Source organism: Beauveria bassiana (assembly GCF_000280675.1).
Source record: "Beauveria bassiana ARSEF 2860 unplaced genomic scaffold BBA_S00014, whole genome shotgun sequence".
NCBI classification, from domain to species: Eukaryota; Fungi; Ascomycota; class Sordariomycetes; order Hypocreales; family Cordycipitaceae; genus Beauveria; species Beauveria bassiana.
In genome coordinates this window covers 656,408-673,581 of record NW_007930849.1, presented here as the reverse complement: position 1 = coordinate 673,581, position 17,174 = coordinate 656,408, and the positions used below count along the sequence as shown (strand labels likewise).

General features: G+C 53.8%; 7 protein-coding genes across 7 annotated transcripts; 3 read left to right on the top strand and 4 right to left on the bottom strand.

Annotated features, from left to right (window-relative positions):
- Positions 1-353: 353 nt before the first annotated feature.
- BBA_05566 (BTB/POZ domain-containing protein) lies at positions 354-2,406 on the bottom strand (the record flags this gene model as incomplete). The annotated part of the gene is made up of 3 exons (XM_008600663.1): positions 354-2,029; positions 2,078-2,126; positions 2,185-2,406. 3 exons carry the CDS (start codon positions 2,404-2,406, stop codon positions 354-356), a joined length of 1,947 nt encoding a protein of 648 aa, XP_008598885.1.
- Positions 2,407-3,019: 613 nt separating this feature from the next.
- Positions 3,020-5,321, top strand: BBA_05565 (G2-specific protein kinase nim-1; the record flags this gene model as incomplete). Its single annotated transcript, XM_008600662.1, has 3 exons — positions 3,020-3,059; positions 3,144-3,608; positions 3,661-5,321. The coding sequence occupies 3 exons, from the start codon at positions 3,020-3,022 to the stop codon at positions 5,319-5,321; spliced, it is 2,166 nt and encodes a 721-aa protein (XP_008598884.1).
- Positions 5,322-6,306: 985 nt separating this feature from the next.
- Positions 6,307-7,887, top strand: BBA_05564 (leucine Rich Repeat family protein; the record flags this gene model as incomplete). Its single annotated transcript, XM_008600661.1, has 1 exon — positions 6,307-7,887. One exon carries the CDS (start codon positions 6,307-6,309, stop codon positions 7,885-7,887), a length of 1,581 nt encoding a protein of 526 aa, XP_008598883.1.
- A 1,078-nt stretch (positions 7,888-8,965) lies between these two features.
- On the top strand, positions 8,966-10,438 carry BBA_05563 (uncharacterized protein; the record flags this gene model as incomplete). The annotated part of the gene is made up of 1 exon (XM_008600660.1): positions 8,966-10,438. The coding sequence occupies one exon, from the start codon at positions 8,966-8,968 to the stop codon at positions 10,436-10,438; it is 1,473 nt and encodes a 490-aa protein (XP_008598882.1).
- Positions 10,439-11,040: 602 nt separating this feature from the next.
- Positions 11,041-12,479, bottom strand: BBA_05562 (uncharacterized protein; the record flags this gene model as incomplete). Its single annotated transcript, XM_008600659.1, has 2 exons — positions 11,041-12,325; positions 12,391-12,479. The coding sequence occupies 2 exons, from the start codon at positions 12,477-12,479 to the stop codon at positions 11,041-11,043; spliced, it is 1,374 nt and encodes a 457-aa protein (XP_008598881.1).
- Positions 12,480-12,913: 434 nt separating this feature from the next.
- BBA_05561 (RNA 3'-terminal phosphate cyclase) lies at positions 12,914-14,196 on the bottom strand (the record flags this gene model as incomplete). The annotated part of the gene is made up of 2 exons (XM_008600658.1): positions 12,914-13,998; positions 14,049-14,196. 2 exons carry the CDS (start codon positions 14,194-14,196, stop codon positions 12,914-12,916), a joined length of 1,233 nt encoding a protein of 410 aa, XP_008598880.1.
- Positions 14,197-15,195: 999 nt separating this feature from the next.
- On the bottom strand, positions 15,196-15,776 carry BBA_05560 (uncharacterized protein; the record flags this gene model as incomplete). Its single annotated transcript, XM_008600657.1, has 2 exons — positions 15,196-15,424; positions 15,499-15,776. 2 exons carry the CDS (start codon positions 15,774-15,776, stop codon positions 15,196-15,198), a joined length of 507 nt encoding a protein of 168 aa, XP_008598879.1.
- Between the last annotated feature and the right edge of the window lie 1,398 nt (positions 15,777-17,174).

The following is a 17,174-nucleotide window of genomic DNA, read 5'->3' as shown; positions in this document are numbered from 1 at the left end:
GGACGGGGATGGCAGGATTGTATACATGTGCAAGATTTGATTTCCTCACACATTCATAGCTATGTGATGCGCATTTGTTTAGCGTTGGGGTTTTGTCAGAATAGTCTTTGTCAAAAAAAAAAATTAAATTTAAAGAAGCTGAAAAATAGTTGTGCAAACGTTGGTTGTAATTGTTGCTGTCTTGCGTGCAATGTCGAGAGTCCCTTTATACCCAAAATGCCCTCTTCTAAACCTCCATTTCTAGGATAAGAATAATGCAGAATGCAGAATGCAGAATGCAGAATGCAGCGTGTCGATTTATTGTCTAGTATACTTGTACTTTTATTTTTCCTTGATTTTCTTGCGTTCGTCGTTTACGCATCTAGATGCAGCCGCTCCAGCATGCTGTCAATCTTGCCCAGCAGCACCTGATAGTTGACGGCGTCCGACACAAACTCGTCCTCGGCCGCCTCGCCGTCGAGCGTGCGCACGCCATTCGTCGTGGGTGCAGACGCAACAGCACCGCTGGGAGCTTCTGCGCCATTGTCGACGGCGGCTGCGGCGGCAGTCATGTCGCCGTCCCCTTGCAGGATGTCGTCGATGCCGGCGTCCTCGAAGCGCAGGCGAAACCGCTCAGACAGGTAGTAGCGAATGTCGTCGAGTAACTCAATCGTGTCCGTCTCCTCGCGCTTCTGGATGCGGTCGGCGCTCTCGCGGATGAGCTCTTGGAACTCGGCGTCGTCAATGTAGTCCTCGAGGCGGCCAGCGAGGTAGCGCGCTGCAAACTCTTCGAGGCGCTGCACGCGCAGGTCCCACGCGGCGTGGATGACGTCGTAGATGTTGATGGGTTCCACGTCCTCGACGGGCGGGGTCTGCGATTGCTGCTGCTGCTGCTGCTGCTGCTGCTGCTGTTTGGTCGAGGCACTGTTGTCGCCATTGCCGCCGCCGCCGCCGCCGCCATGGGTGCGGTCGATGAGCGCGTTGCTGCGGCCGCTGCCGAGGGTGCTAATCGCAACGGCCGCCTTGGCCTTGAGCGCGTCGAGAAAGAGCATGTCGGCCGCGTAAAGCAACTCCAGCGCGTGCTCGAGCGGGCATACAACCGTCTCTGTGTACAAGAACGCGAGCACGAGCTCCAGCACCGCGGGGCTACAGTCGACCCTCACCACGCGCAGTTTGTCCTCCTTGCGCGACTCGACGAAATCGCCCGAGAACATGCGCTCAAAGTAGTCGCTGCGGATGAGCATGGCCTTGTGCGCGGGGTACAGCACCGACTTGCGGACTCCGCGCTCCGTCGGAGCGGCGTCGGCGGGACCAATCGGGATACCGGACGTGCTCTGGACGAGTAACGGGTCCGGAGGCGTCGGGGTGTCGTCTTGCTCCTCGGACTCGGGCTCGTCGGCGCGGAGCAAAATGTCGGCAAAGATGGAGTTGCCGTGCTTCCAGGTGACTTTGTCGACGTGGTCCGTGTCAACCACCATTTTGTGACCGATGATGTTGGCCTGGAAGAAGTCGCCGACCTGCTTCAGAGCTCGACCAACTTCGTCTTGGTAGCGCTGCCGCGCGAGGCGACGGTCGTTGCCCTCGAGGATGGCCTCCCACAGGTGGTCGATTTCCAACTGCTTGCTGATCTTGTCGATGCCTGTCAGAATAGCCTCATCTGACACGTCATTTCTGGATGATGAAAGGTCCCTGGGTACGTCTCCTAGATAGATATACCGAAGCACAACCCGAAATGACTCGTCCGGAATCGCGGTGGCGAGCTTCCAAGTTTCCGTATCCGGCTGCGCCTCAAGCTTTTTGCGGAAATACGGTGATCTCGCAGAAAGAAGAAACTTGTGCAGTTTGAAAGCGCGATTGTCAGAGGTTAGTATAATGTCGGATGTCTTCGGTGTCTCCATATCCATCAGCGCCGTAATGTGCGATGACCAGTACACAAAAGGATCCGAGGACTTGGAAAAGTCATACTGGAGAAGAAGATTTCGTATGCGGTCGTTCAAAGCATTATATATACATCTTTCTCCTTGAAACGTATTTCTTTCTGCGAGGGCTCCTGATCAAGGGTAAGCCGGTGACACATCAGTCGGATGGGTGGACGTACCAGCTTCCAGCAGCAATTGAACAAGTTCATAATGACCACACAAGCTAGCCTATTTTTTTTTATGTAAGTCTTTGAGCCAGCTCACGGAGGATACAAAAGAAGCTCACAATAATCAACGGCGTATAATCGAATTTGTCTTTGCCGTTGATATTGACGCCTTGATTGATGAGCTCTTGGCATTCCCGAAGGTCGCCATGACGGCACGCAATAAGAAATTCATTGAACTCATTGCTTTGGTCAAGAGGATTATCATCCCTCAGGATGCCGTCCTTGATCAATCGATGCTCTTCATGGAGTTTGCCTTCTAGGCCATACTTTGTCATTACCATTTTCAACACCCGAATTTCGTCCGCTGGAGCCTGCGCACATTTGAGAGATGTTGTCCAATTCCGCGATGAGCCAAGGTATGACCACAGGGCAAGATTTGAGATATCAAGAGAATAAAAATACAGTATAAGAATATAAAAACAAACTTTTTCCGAGGCTTTGCAATTTTCGGCGTTTAGCAACGCAAGTTTCGGGGAGGCAAGTTGACGCCACTAGCGCACGAGCCAAGTAGAGCGGCAGCCACACGTGGAGCCCCGCCACACCGGGCTTATCGATAAATCCAGGGCCCTGTGGCTAGGTCGCACTGCATGGTTGCTATGGCACCGCTCCAGCCTGTTTACTATGGCCGCTCACCCTGGTCTCTACCAGTGGGTCAGGCCGGGATACTGCAAGACTTGGTGCACGACGACCTCGTTTTTGCTACTATTATTGCACAAGGCACATATTTTCACACCTCATTCTCTCTCCTTAACAACAACACCCACGATACTAACAACAACAGAAACACCCCCCCCTTCTTACCCCAACGAGCAACCACTGGCCTCGAGGGCATCGACGGAGGACGTCTTACATGGGCCTTTTGAATTAATTCGGCACCGCCGTGAATCATTTACCATGTCGTCTGAAGACCAATACGAGACCCTCGAAAAGATTGGTGCGTTTTCTGTTCTCCGCCAGAAGGAAATAAGTCCTTGCCTAGCCTGCCACCTCGTGTACTGACTTATACCGTGCCTCGCAGGCCATGGCTCCTTTGGCATCATTCGCAAGGTCCGTCGCAAGACGGATGGCTTCATTATGTGCCGCAAGGAGATCTCGTACCTTCGAATGTCCCAAAAAGAACGAGAGCAACTGCATGCCGAGTTCCAGATTCTGTCCCACCTCCGACATTCGAACATCGTCGCTTACTACCACCGAGAGCATCTCAAGGCCAGCCAGGACCTGCACCTGTACATGGAATACTGTGGTAATGGAGATCTCGGGCGGGTCATCAAAGATCTTCAATTAAGGGGACAGCGGGCTCAAGAGAGCTTCGTGTGGAGTATCTTTAGCCAATTGGTTCTTGCCCTGTACCGCTGTCACTATGGCATTGACCCTCCGGAGGTCGGCACCAATATTCTTGGTCTTACGCAAGGGGTGGCATCTGCGCCAAAGACTCCTGCCGGAGCTATGACTATCCTCCACCGAGATCTCAAGCCCGAGAATGGTAAGGTTACAAATATATTGTCAGAAGACGCGGGAGCTAACGAAGAAACCAGTTTTTCTGGGAGAAGATAACTCGGTCAAGCTTGGAGATTTTGGTCTTTCAAAGATGATCAAGTCCCAGGATTTTGCGTCCACCTATGTCGGAACACCCTTTTACATGTCCCCCGAAATTTGCGCGGCCGAGAAATATACCCTTAAATCGGACATTTGGGCGCTGGGCTGCATCATCTACGAGCTCTGCGCCAAGGAGCCTCCCTTCAACGCCAAGACACACTATCAGTTGGTCCAGAAGATTAAGGAAGGCAAGGTGGCACCGCTGCCGGAAATTTACTCCCCGGAGCTAAATCGGGTCATTCGAGACTGTCTCAAGGTGAACCCGGACCGTCGGCCGGACACGGTTCAGCTGTTGAACCTGCCCGTGGTACGACTGATGAGAAAGGAAAAAGAAATAGTCGACTTCAACAAATCGCTCAGCTCCCGAGAAGAGATGGTTCGCCAAAAAGAGCGAGAACTGAACGAGCGCTTGGTCGCATTCGAAAGGGAGAAGCAGCAGATCCGCGATGATGCTGACGCTTCGCTTCGTCTTGAGTGGGAGGTGAAGGCACGCTTAGAGATTGATCGCCTGGTTAATGTAGAGCTGGAAAACCTGCAAAAGAAGTTTGAAGAGGAGGTGAAAGCTCGGGTCGAGGCCGAATTGGCAAAGAAGACCGTGTCCTTTACTGAAAAGGAAGATCAGAAGCACATTGATGACTATGCTTCATCTATCAACAAGTCAGATTATCCGCATTCCTCTATCGGGCCGAGCGGAGACGAGTATCATTCGACGACAGACCTCAGCGAATACTCGATGTACACACCCGACAGTTCGAAGGAGAAGGATATTAAAAAGTCGGCCCGAACACCATTTGCGCGAGCTCAGACCATGTTTGCTGGGCCAGCAGGAACGCCCATGGACATTGAGATGGCATCGCCAAGCCCAATTGCCATTGCTTCACTGTCACTCTCACCTCGCCGCAACGGTGCTACCAAGCCTCCGACTACCAAGCCAGGCAACATCTTTGCGGCTGCGGCAGCCAAAGACGCAGGAGGTGTAGACCTGCGATGGGAACTTCATCGCGAGCCCATTTTGGTCGATTCAGATGACGAGGACATCTGTCCCTCGCCTACGAGGCACATCAAGTCGTCCAAGAACCCTTTCAAGACGCGACCGGTTCTGACCTCGCAAAAATCGTGCCCCGTCAACCGCGTCAAGGCACCCCTGTGCACCAATGCGAAAGCCGCAGCCTCTCAGCCAGATCTCGCTCCCCGCTCTCCGAGCCGGAGTCCAACCAAGATTCCTGTCGCCAACACTGGTGAGGCACCTGCTGGGCCTGGGCTCCGCGAGGGACTGTCACGCGCCCGCTCGGTGAAGAAGGAGATGCCTGCTGCGACCAACAATGGAGGCGACGCGCTGGGCAAAGTCGTCGCTAAGAATAACCTCCGCGGTCGAAGTCTCGTCGAGCTGCAGCAAGCACGAGCAGGGGGGCGACCACTGAGTGCGGCAGGCAATATAGCGCCTGGTTCTGAGAATGTGAGCCCCAAGAGGGCTGCCGCTTTCCGCGAACGCATGGCTGCCGAGCGCCGCGAGTATGAAGAGGCCGTCGCCGTCTGGGATCCCGAGAGAGACGAAATGCCAAGTCCGTTCCTCGACCGCCGCAGAAACATCAAGGCCTAATCATGTCAATTTTTTTCTCTCAAATTATACGAATGCAACGAATCAAATGAGGGGGGTGGCAGACCACTCTTACCCCCAGTGTAACAAACCTTTCGTTCATGGCAGATCAAGATGAGCAACATTAAAAGTCTTTATTGACTTGTGTGTGTTCTGATTGTTCATAACAAGCTTCACCTTGAATTTCCTTATCGTCACGTATTCATCAGAAACCAGACTAGAAAAGTCGGATTGGGAGGGTGAGAGGGTGAGAGGGAGAGAACACAGTACGAGCATTTGAAAGCACGTTCCGAGATAGACGACATTCTTTTCTTTTTTTACCCCATTTTTTTTCTCTTTTGTTCTATTCTGGTTTCTTTGGGATCTCCATCTCAGTCTCATGAACATCTCTTTCATATTTTGTCCCGAGTTTCTCCCAGAGGAGTAAAAACTCCGGGAAGAGGCGCGTTGAAGGCGTTTTTTTCTTTTTTCTTTTTGGCATTGGAAAGTCATATTATCAATTTCTATGACGGGGTTGTCCTTGTTAGAAACTCCCTTAGCTTACCGTGACTTTTGAGTCATCTTCTTATTTGGGTAATTTATGCATTGTCACATTGATATCGATGTACGCTTTGTGTCAAGATTTGCAGCGTGGCGACTCTTGTGCATATAATGGTGATGGTGATGAATCCAAACAAGCCCTGCCAGGTATTCAACGCCACTGCTCCATGTCCTATGCTCCCGGAGCCATCTTTTGGTCGCCGAAAAGTCCACGTCAAGAAATAAGCCTCTTGTTAATAAATTAGTTAGTGTTGTCCGGGCGGCTCGCGTAGTCCCGGCCCGATTATCTTTGTATTAATTTAAATGGGGCCGTTGGAGAACGCACGTGCGGGGGGTAACTTGATCGCGTCTCGACGCGTCCACCAGCAAGTAACCTTGTATATACGACGAGCGACAAGCTCGACCTTTTCATACTCCTGATCCCAATCTAGCTGCATAAACCGTCGCCATGGCTGAGGAACCGTCGCTTCCGGCGCTTCCCGCTGTTTCATGGAATGAACAGTCACAAACCTTTGCCAAGGGCTCGCGGAAGCGCCAACGACCAGTGCATTCAAACACGGGCACAACCGCTCCAGGACTGTACAACTCGAGTGACCCCGCCGTCTTCTCCAGCGATGACGATCCCGGCCTGGACAACTATGTCGGCGGTCGACGCAAGCGAAAATATGTCGGGTCATGGTTTCAGCAATTTCCGACATCTTCAGACTCGACATTCAGCGAGGCTCAGCAAGTTCTACCGCGGCCCAAGCGGGCCCTGAGGCGACAGCTGGATAGCGGCGTGTTTCTGGGCAGCGATGGCGCAACCGACAATGAAAGCGTCCCTGAAATGGTAGAGCTTCCCATTCATAGCAAGTTTCCGCGCATCGAGCGACCGCCAGTTCCCATGTTCTCCGAGTCTGAGCACGTGGCACAAGAAAAGATTCGCGAATGCCTGGAGCAAGGCAACGAATCCATAGATTTCTGGTCAATGGGCTTGGAAGACCTCTCCAACGAAACCATGACACCACTTTCTCAGCTCTCGTGCATCCCGCAGGTTTCTAGGGATGTCGCATTCGAACAAAAGGACCCAGAACTCAAAATCTACCTCGCCAGAAACAGGCTGTGGCGTCTGCCCGGAAGCCTATTCGACCTGACCTTTCTTACCGTGCTGAGCCTTCGTGACAACAAACTCACGGAAATTCCAGCATCCATCGCAAAGTTGACCAATTTGAGAGAGCTCAATCTTGCACAGAATAAGCTACGCACTTTGCCGCCCCAACTTCTCGATCTCATTGGTCCCACTGGGCGTTTGAAAAAGTTGATGTTATTTCCAAACCCTTTTGCGCAACCAGATCGAGCAATTGGTGATATCTCAGATGACGGCAATATGGAAGTGCACGATTATATCGTGAGCATGCGCGTTGGTGCAACACGACCTGCTATTCTGGGTCGATTTCTCGGGCAGACTCCACTGCAGCTTACAACATCCAAGGGCCGACGTACTTCGAGGTTTGCCTTGTCGTTTGAGTATGAAAAGCTTCCTATCGAGCTTACCAGGCAGGAGATGGATGATGGCAGCAACGAAGTGGTGCTCGAGGGCAGAGAGGATGCACTCGCCGCAAAGCAAAGCCGTGTGCCTAGCCTGGTTGAGGTGGCTCTCCGGGCTTGCTACCGCATCCCCAAACCAGAGGGTCTTGCGCAGTACATTCCCGACGAGCTGCATCAACTGCGCACTTTGGTGATTCAGACTGGAAACCAGAAGCACTCGGGAGGCGTCACCTGCAGCACCTGCCGAAAACTAATGGTGATGCCGGCCGTCGAGTGGGTTGAATGGCGCGACTTGCGCACTTGCTACTGGCTGCAGGCAGGCGGCGGTCGCGACGTTGATCCAGGCCACATGGCGGCGAGGTTGATTCCTTTGAGCAGAGCACAGGAGGAGATTGCTGTGCCATTCTTACATCGCGCATGCTCTTGGCTTTGCGGTCCGAGGGCAAGGAAAATTGACCTAGGATGGAGTCGAGACTTTGATATCAAGATTCTAGAGCATTGAGCACGTATTCATTTGATGCATATATAGGGAGCATTGGGAGCATTGAAAGCGAGTATGGGCAACAATTATGTTGGAAACCATTCTAGGTAATAGTAATGAACACAGAGTTATTCCAAGTACATATACAATTATGTAGGTGTAGATTGACGGCTGCAAGCGATAATGACTCCCAATCTGGACTCATTACTCGGGCTCGAGTCGATTCTTATTGATCCTGGTCCCCACGTTGACGCCTTCGCGGGCTCTGTACCCCGAGAATAGGTCTGCTGATTCATAGCAAACTTCTCAGGATGTCCCGTCTATACGATGGAGGTTTCGAGATGTAACGGCGATACCAGATATTTTGTTTTTGCTGGCGATTGTTGCTTTTGTGACAACAGTAATCCTTAGCGCACTCATTGACCGATGTCTCGGCTGAAGTAGACCAGAATACGGCGCGAACTGTCAGTGGACTTGAAGGATCATTTACGAGCCGTGGGTAGGGTATAACGCAGCACTTAAAATCGTAACAGAGAGAATACACTCATGATAAAATCGTAACAAAAGAGAAAACACACTCATGACAAAAGAGATTATATTAGGGTGTCATGGCCATGTTCCATACTATTAGTAGTCATGCATGCTGCTGGTCTTGGATGCAAGTCAGCTGCAATAACCATTACGAAGCCCCGCCAGGTGACGTGACGCCGCCTGAAGACCCGCAAGGAACGGCGACTGCATGGCAACAGCCCAGAATATCTCCCGCTACACACGAGTCGTCGACCAGCTCTGGGCACTTGAAGCAGGGAGACAACGTCGTCCTTTTTTTTTGCCTTGCTTTTTGACCGTTTCATTTTTTTGCGGCTGCGAAATTGCTGAAAGACCTGGCGCCGATCACCGCAACACGCGTGTCAGCCAGACACATTCCCATAATACGTTGACCCCATGCTCAATCAAGCGCATCAAACAAAACAAAGGAATTTGCGGCCCCACGCTCACGATCGAAACCGGAGGGTATAGAGGCGAGACGAGACGAGACGAGACGAAGACTTGCAGACGAGCTCAGAACTGTCAACCGAGGCCTGACCACAAGGCCGTGATGCCTTCCGCCCAACAGTCGCGGCCGGTATCGCCGTCGCCGTCGCAGCTACCGCCGGTGCCTTCATCGCCAGTATACTCGATCGCTTCAACAGCCAACCCAATGTCCCAGTTCAACTTGCCGCTACCACCACCGCCGCGGCCGGCCCACGCAGTCCTGACCAAGGCGGACCTGGACCGCTCACAGGAGGCTTACGCGTCCCTCGTCGCCTCGGCCAAGGCGTACCGGCAAGCGCTCGCGACGCTGTCGACGGCGGCCTCGGCGTTTGGCACCGCGCTCGAGTCTTGCGCGCGCCTCAAGGAAGCCCGTGCTGAGCCCATCGGCGCCGGCGCCGGCGCGGCGGCCGGCGGCGCCAGCATGACGGCCAGCTACACCGCCAACAAGGGCGCGTGCACCGCCGACACGCTCATGGCCGCGTCCGGCTTGCACCACCTCATCGCCAACCACCAGCAGATCCTCTCCGAGACCGTCTACCGCTCGTTTGAGGTGCCGCTGCTGCACGACCTCGACAAGTGGCAGTCGGTCATTGACGACGAGGACGAGACGTACCAGCAGCAGATCAAGGCGCAGGCCCGCGAGGTCCGGCGCCTGGAAAAGGATGGGCTGAAGCTGCACCGGCAGAAGCGGCGCGACGTCGCGCGCTTCCGCGCCCACCTCGTCGAGCTGACGAGCAAGCTCGACGGCATGTCGACGCTGCACGCCGACCACGCGCGCACATTGCTGCGCGAGAGTCAGGACACGAGCGCCCGCATCGTCGACGCCAGCTGCAGCCTGGTCCGCGCCGAGGTGGACATTTTCGAGAGCCTGGCCAAAAAGGGCTGGACGGGCGGCGGCCTCGAGGACCTGCTGGAAAAGGGCCAGGACCTGTTTGCGACGGACACGGACACGGGCAACCACCACCACCACAACAACTACCACGCGGGCGTCGGCGGCGGCGTGCTCGGCGGAGGGACCGGCGACGGCGGCGTCAAGCTGTTTTCCATACTGCCGCCAAAGAGCATCCTGCCAGACACCGCCTCGGACTCGTCGCGCCCGGGGGGGCACGCTAGGAGCGACAGCCTGCTCAGCGATCCAGAGCGGTACCAGTCCCTGACGGCGCTGGCTACATCCGACGGCCGAGCCGCCGACGCAGAGGCCCCCGCGGCGCCGACCGACTTTAACAAGCCGCGCAACGCGCGACCATTTTCGCCGCAGCCCATTCGCCGCGTCCCCATGGAGATTACAGAGGACTCCCTCGGTGCCTTTGGCAACGGCACGTCGAATCAAGTGCAGCAGCAGAAGCGGGAGGCTGGCGAGGGCTGTCCTCATGAAGATGGCGAGTCTGCCGACGCGACCGAGGACGAGAGAAAAGAAGAAGAGGAGAACGAGGGTGACGACCGCGGGAGGCAATCGCGGTCAGCAACGCCAGAACCAAAGGACGACACAGAGATACTGTCGTATGACGGCTCTCCAGGAGGAGGATGGGGCTCCTGAGCCTAGAATGTTCTTGTCAGTGGTAGCAACTCGAGGCTGCACCTGTCCAGGCCTGTCTGATTGTTTTGATTCGTTTTGTCTCGTTTTCTTTTTACTCTTCTTCAGCGCTGACTACTCATCTGCAAGTGCTGCAAATCGGGCGAGTTTTAGCATATTGCGCGTATTATCTTTTTCTTCTTTCCCTTATTTCCTTGATGTCGGGATCTGGCCTGTGTACTGATTTATCACAGCATGCCTTTACGCGGGGTCCAAGAGGACTGACACACTTCATCTTGTATAGTTAGACATGTACATCATCAATTAATGTGACTGTTTGCTTCAATCGATGCCGCGCAGAGGTGCGCAATACAGCATCTTACTCTGTACGTTTTCTCTTTTTTGTTTCTGCCAAATCACCACCACCCAGGGAGAAGGATCCTCGCGTCATCTATAAGAATAAAAAAAAGTAAAAAAGGAAAGAAACGCCCGAATGTAGTCCGAATCATCACTATCCATTCCCATTCCACCATGTGCATGCCGAAAAAACATTAAAAATATAATGACGCTTTGCCGTAGATGCAGTCTGCCGACGCGCGAGTCGCTGAATATGAATACGTTGGCTTTTACTCGTCCTTGTCAATGCTGTAGATGTCGCCCCTGAACAGACCAAAAGTCGCATCCAGCCACCAGATAAACTTCCAGTACAGGCTCGCGCGGCTCCAATCGAATTCGCCCGTCTCAGTGCGCGGCACCTCGTTGCCAATCATGCTGCCCCCGAACCAGTTGATAAACGGCACGGCGCTGATGAAGCGCTGCATGACAGACTGCTGCGGGAGCAGCGCTTGCTCGGCAGGCAGCAGACGGGCGCGGCGCGCGGTAGGTATCCGGCGGCAGAAGATGCTGTCCTCGGGAGGAATCTCAATGGAGGAGGAGGAGGGCTCGGCAGCTGTGGTTGATGCGACGGGCCCGGCAGCGGGGACGCTCGCGCTAAAAGGGTCAACGACAGTCGCAGTCGAAGCCCGGGACGGCGAGAGCGTGGCCGTGTCGAGAGTATCGCTGGACCGGCGCGTGTCTGGCGCGGTGAGGTCGAGCAGCCGGCTGCTAAACGACTGGGGCAGGCCGCCAACCATGCGTCGGGAGGGACCGGCGGCGTCACCGACATTGGCAGGGGCGCTCTGCGATCTCGACAGGCCACCCGCGCCCGGCAGCGCAAGCCCGTCGGCAAACAAGTCGCCCGTGTCCGGGCAGGCTTCGTCTCTGGCGAGGGGCACGCCGCGGTAGGGTTCCGCGTAGACCAGGTGTCCCAGGATGCGCTGCGGGCTGGCGTACATGGCGGCGTTGGCGGCTTCGGCGCTCTCAAACGTCACCTTGACCCAGTGCTCGCCGCCGTCGATGCGGTTGACGAGGGCGCGCTCGTCGGGCGTCAGGTTTCGGCGGCGCGTGTAGGCCGGGTCGCGCAGGTCCGACTTGTAGCGGCGCTGCGTCGCGGGCGGTTCGCGGGGGTAGTCCTCGAGGATGCGGCCGGCCAGCTCCTCGTAGTGGCAGATGGCGGCGTACTGCTGCGAGTTGGAGCGGTAGCCGCGGAGGGTGAGCTCGACGGGCGTCGACTGTGTCGCGCGCTTCGGCGCCGGGTCCTCCTGGCTCACACCGGTCGACTTTCTGGCTGACGAACCGCTGTTGTTGTTGTTGCTGTTGCTATTGCTGCTGCTGTTGTTATTACTGCTGCTGTTTTGCTTCGACATCCAGTCGCCAAAGACCTTGTCGGCTGCCGCGAGCGTTGGGTCCTCCTTGACGCCTCTAGCTGGTGTGCCAGTGCGAGATCGCGAGCGCCGCGTCGACTTGCCAAAGGAGCCGGTTTCTGCTACGGTTCGTCGTGAGCGTGTGCCTGATGAAGGGCCACCTTCGTTTCTGTCGCAAAACGCGTGTTAGCGATTGTGATGCGCGGCAGAGGTTAGACGAGGGGCGATGCATACTGGCCAAAGATCATGGCATAAGGGCGCGTAAGGCCGTCCTCGCCGACGTAGCGCTCATCGTCGGGAACATTGTGCAGAATTAATGGCATTTTTTTGTACCAATGTGGAATGCAAATGCTGAAATACGTGCAGTGGTAGAAGAATAGGGTCGATGAATGGATTGACAAGCCGTTGCTTGCAAGCTGATCTGCGGCGTGTAAATTAATTTTCTTGAGGCTTGTTTCTGGCACAGCAACCAGCTTGCTGTGATTATGATGAGTTATGGGGCTCGAGTTTCTCCGGCGCCGAACCTGGGGAAGCCCTGTGGTATTACCCAAGTGGTCCTTAATTCTAGCGCCATTAATTATTGGGGGGGGAGCTTCAGCGCTACGTGGGTGTTTAGGTGCTGGCGCTAAAGCTGGTCTAAAACTGGTCATGTAATCTGTATTTAGTGCTGTAATTATTTCACAGAAGCTTTTGCACGACTACATCTTCGCGACATCTCGACTGGTCAGGCCATCTGCCGTTTTCAACGCATCGCCCTCTACAACGAGAACCCGGCTCCCTTTACAATGTCGCCTTTGTTGTAAAATTCGGCTGCTGGCAATAGCTGGCTTGCCACCCAGCGCGCCGTCTGTGTATGCATCGAACCATGACCAAACGGATCGTGCGTCTTGTCCTTGCGCACTCGGTCGTCCGACAGAGAAAGACTGTTCATGGCGCCCGGCAGGTTCGCTTCTGGCTCTGCATCCCCGGGATGCTCACCTCGAGGAAAGGACGAATACCCTTCACAGAGCGCCTGGATAGCCACCAACTGATCTTGCAGATGCTCATCCACCTGTCCGCCCAACGAGATTTCCTCGTGCAGGTCCCGACACACTGAGCTTGCTAGCTGACTTACAAAGGTGTCTGATGATTTCATCTTTTTGGGCATGCCTTGCAGAATGTCCTTTGCCCAGCGGATCCCATCACGAGATTCCGCCACCAGAAGCACATTCCATTTTTGATCAGAGCCAGAATCTTGCACCACCTTTAGCTCAAGGTCGGCGTCTGGATACAGCTCGCCCAGGTTTCGGAAAATATGGGTTTGCAGCTGCTCATGAGCGTGTCCGGGCGCGATGATGCTGATATTGATGGTCTTGACATGGTAAGACGCAGGGTACACGTATCGCTTCGGTGCAGAGTAGCGTAGCTTTTCGCCTTTTGGCACTGGGTATATCGTGAGCGTTACCGAGCCAGGTGACGTTGTGCCGTTGCTCCAGCTGCGCTTATTGAGCACCCTGTCTATTCGAATAGAGAATCGCTCCTCGAGCGCTGGCATCAGGACTTGGTCAAAGTACTCGTAGCTCAGCGACCACTGTACGTTGGTGCCACCGTGAATGGTAATAGTGAGTGGCTCGCCCTTTGCATTGCCAGCGAACAAGACAAACGGGAATATCGCCTGCAAAATGAGAAGTGCACTGGCCGCTTCTGTTTCTGCCCTAATCTCAAAAGAACGACCGGCAAGATCTGCTGGCCCTTTGTTGGGGATGAAGGTGAGCGTCTGGGATCCGACACTCAGGCCCTCCACCTCTGCACCAGTGACGTCTGCCAGCCATTGAATCGAGGTAACGTGCTGGACTTTGAGGCCTTTCATCACAGTTAATTTTCCTGAAACAAAAAAGCTCTGCAAAACTTACCACCGCCTCGCCCGCCTTCTCGGTTGCCTCGGACATGTGTAATCTTGACGGGTTGGGAAGTAAGGGCTGCTAAGCCGACTGCGACACGGACTAGTTGGCCACCACCTTCGCCGGTTCGGCCGTCAAGTTCAATAGGCTTCACCTTCATTCTGACTTGATTGATCCTTTTTCGAATGTTGTCAAGGCTGTCATTTTTCTAGTCAGAGGAGTGCTCGTTTTATAGGCACGGCGTGAGTCAAACGAGCAACATTCACCAGTGGGGCAGCATCATGCCTCTCGCCAGTTAATCAATCATTTATAAGCGGCGTTGACCTCTATCGAAGCGAATTAATTCATGTTTCCGTTTCGCACATGACGATTCTCCGTCAAAGTTTACTGCTGTCAATACGCAAAGTCTCGGAGCTGGGCGTATTTCCATTCGGCTGTTCCGACTACGACCGTGGCCAAACACCGAGCTGACCAATAGCCGACTTTTGGCTGGCTACTTGTCACTTGCCCTCCTAGTTTCAAAGCCTCCAAGTACTCCGTTGCTCCGTAATAGTGAGTTTGAACTAGTAAAGGGTGCAAATCTGGGGCGGCGCGCTGCGATCATCGTGGCGAGTGGGCCATGCATGGTTCATGGCTTTCCTATTTTGGAAGAACCGATGTTGGGCACGCGAGCAGATGCGATGCCGGGTTATTGGGCTCTCTTGATAAAAATACGCTAATGAGAATACGAGAAAAGAGATGCTTTTTGCAGAGGTTCGGATCGGCAATGGACCTGATTTCGCCCTGCGACCTGCTTCAGCCCTACGTGTCACTGGTATCCGTCCCAGCCCTGGCCTTCCGAAACAAGGCTGCTGTCCGTAGATACACACCCGCTGCAGCTCAGTCACGCTGGGGGGGGTCATTCACTCGATTTCGGCACAAAGACACGAGGAGAGGAGGAGAATGTGATTCAAAATATCCGGTATTGCTCTGCTCCACAGTTGTGAAGTAAATACTCGCCGATTGTCTAAAAGCCATTGTGGGTATAACTATGTGTATAAGTGCTGATGCCGCCCAAGAAGATGCACGTTTTCGGAAACATTGGAAGAAGAAGAAGAAAACAAAAATTTCAGGACAAGGAAAAGAATCGCAATGGTGAGCCAGGTGCTATCCCGGGGGGTCATTGGAAGGGGGCAATGTATCTTTCCAAGTCTGCAATGATTGGCAGCATTCTAGCTCTGCCGTGTGCATTCGCTGCCCCGTCCGAGGCCTGCATCGGACGGGCCCAAATTGGAACAATGCCCTGATCGGCCCAGAACTGCTGCATGACCCAAGACGCGTTGGAGGACATTTCCTCGCCAAAGCTCGGCGCCCGATGTTGCGCGCTGTTCTTTTCAGCATTGGTGTCGCTAAACAATGAACCATGAGCATTTTGCACCTGAGTTGTCAACTGACGATGGAAGCATATTTAGTTTTTAATTACCTCAGAAAAACGGATTGAGATATCGCGTCACTCGACTGCCGCCTGGAACGTGCGCCACCGGAAGAGTCCTGCCCACTCTCCTCTGTGGTGAACCACTCGCTGCCACTGTCTTGGTCATCTGGAACGGCCTGTTCCTGTGCATGCTGGCCCCGTGTTGAAGCTGGAGCTTGTGCTTGTGCTGTGGTGGCTGCTCGGTTGGGGGTCTTGTAGCACGCCACGGAATCTGCGCTCCCGTCTGCGGTGGTGTGTCCTTGTTTCTGGGAGGAGGAGCCGGCCATTGCGACAAAGGTGCTTTTGCTTGAAATGCGGGACGGCATGTCAGTTGATGGAATAAGGCAGAGAGCCATCCGAGTGGATACATACTTTTATGGAAGAGGGGGATTATACTCAAAAAACAAATGTCACCGATGCATGTGAATATGCTGAGTAGAGAACTGCATTGATTTTGGTCGTTGTTCTTCAAGAGATGGAACAAGTCATGGGAGGTTGGCGAGCTATATATATAATGGCCCCCCTCTCCTCCCCCCTAGATGTATAGATGTATGGGATGGCGGCCTGATGACGGTCATTTAGATGACAGGCTTTCCATTGACAAAATCTCTCTTTTCACTGGCCATTCTCTCGCCGCAGTTATTTTCTCTCGTTTACCCAGATGCAAAAAAATAACATTGGGCGCCGAGAACAGTACGGAAAAAAGGTCGTCTGTGTGGTTGGCTTTGGAGGGGGGGGGGGGGGGGGGGACATTCCCCCGGGGGACCTGGAGAGTAGAGTAAACAAGTCGTGTGACGTACCGTGTGTAGGTGAATGAGTTGTTTTCTCTCAGCGCATAGACATTGGACACTGTTGACAACTCTATTTAGCCAAAAGGTTTAGAGAAAATTTACCAATCTGGCATCCCTTTTTTTTTCCCCCAGCCATGAGCCACGTATGACCAACTACATAGATGTGTGTCGCACGAGGGTTTCCAGGAACAGCAAAGCTGGCCAATGAGTTCGGGCACCCTATATTCAGCCCGGTCAAAGTTGCGTTGAGCAATATGCACCAGGAAATAGCGGTCAAAAAAAGTTTACACCAACAAGCTCACATGCAGTATGAAGTGTCTCATTTTGCGACATAGTATATAAAAAAGTGTGTGTGAGTGTGTGTGTGTGTGTGTGTGTGTGTGTGGTGGTGGTAAGGAGCAGCAGTCTTTGTTCTGACCGAAACTTTTGAGTCCTCCCAAGTGGCTGCAGTTGTTGGGTTGCATTCAACCAGCATTTACTGTTATTACTGGCGCAGCAGAAAAAGAACCTTCTTCCGTATAACGTTTGAAGCGTGGCAAGAGATGAAAAGTGACCGTAACTTACTCTGTAATGGAGAATTGTATGCAACAAATGCAACAACCCGCTCTTCTTTCCTGATGGCGCACGTCACCCCACGAAATGACGTCGGGGCGGAACCCATGCACCCTTGGTCGCGCGGCGGCATGGAAATCGCAAGATTTCCCCCAGGGTCTCGGTCATATACGCACCCCCCCCCGGGGGTAGACCGGTAAGAGCTGCCTGACCGTTTCCTGACTTGTCTGAGTTGTATATATATGTATGTGTCAATGCGTGTGTGCGGCATAAAAAGCGCGAGTTCCACATCGGTGAGGAAACTTCTTCAATTCCTTGGAAACGGGCACCCGGGGGGGGGGG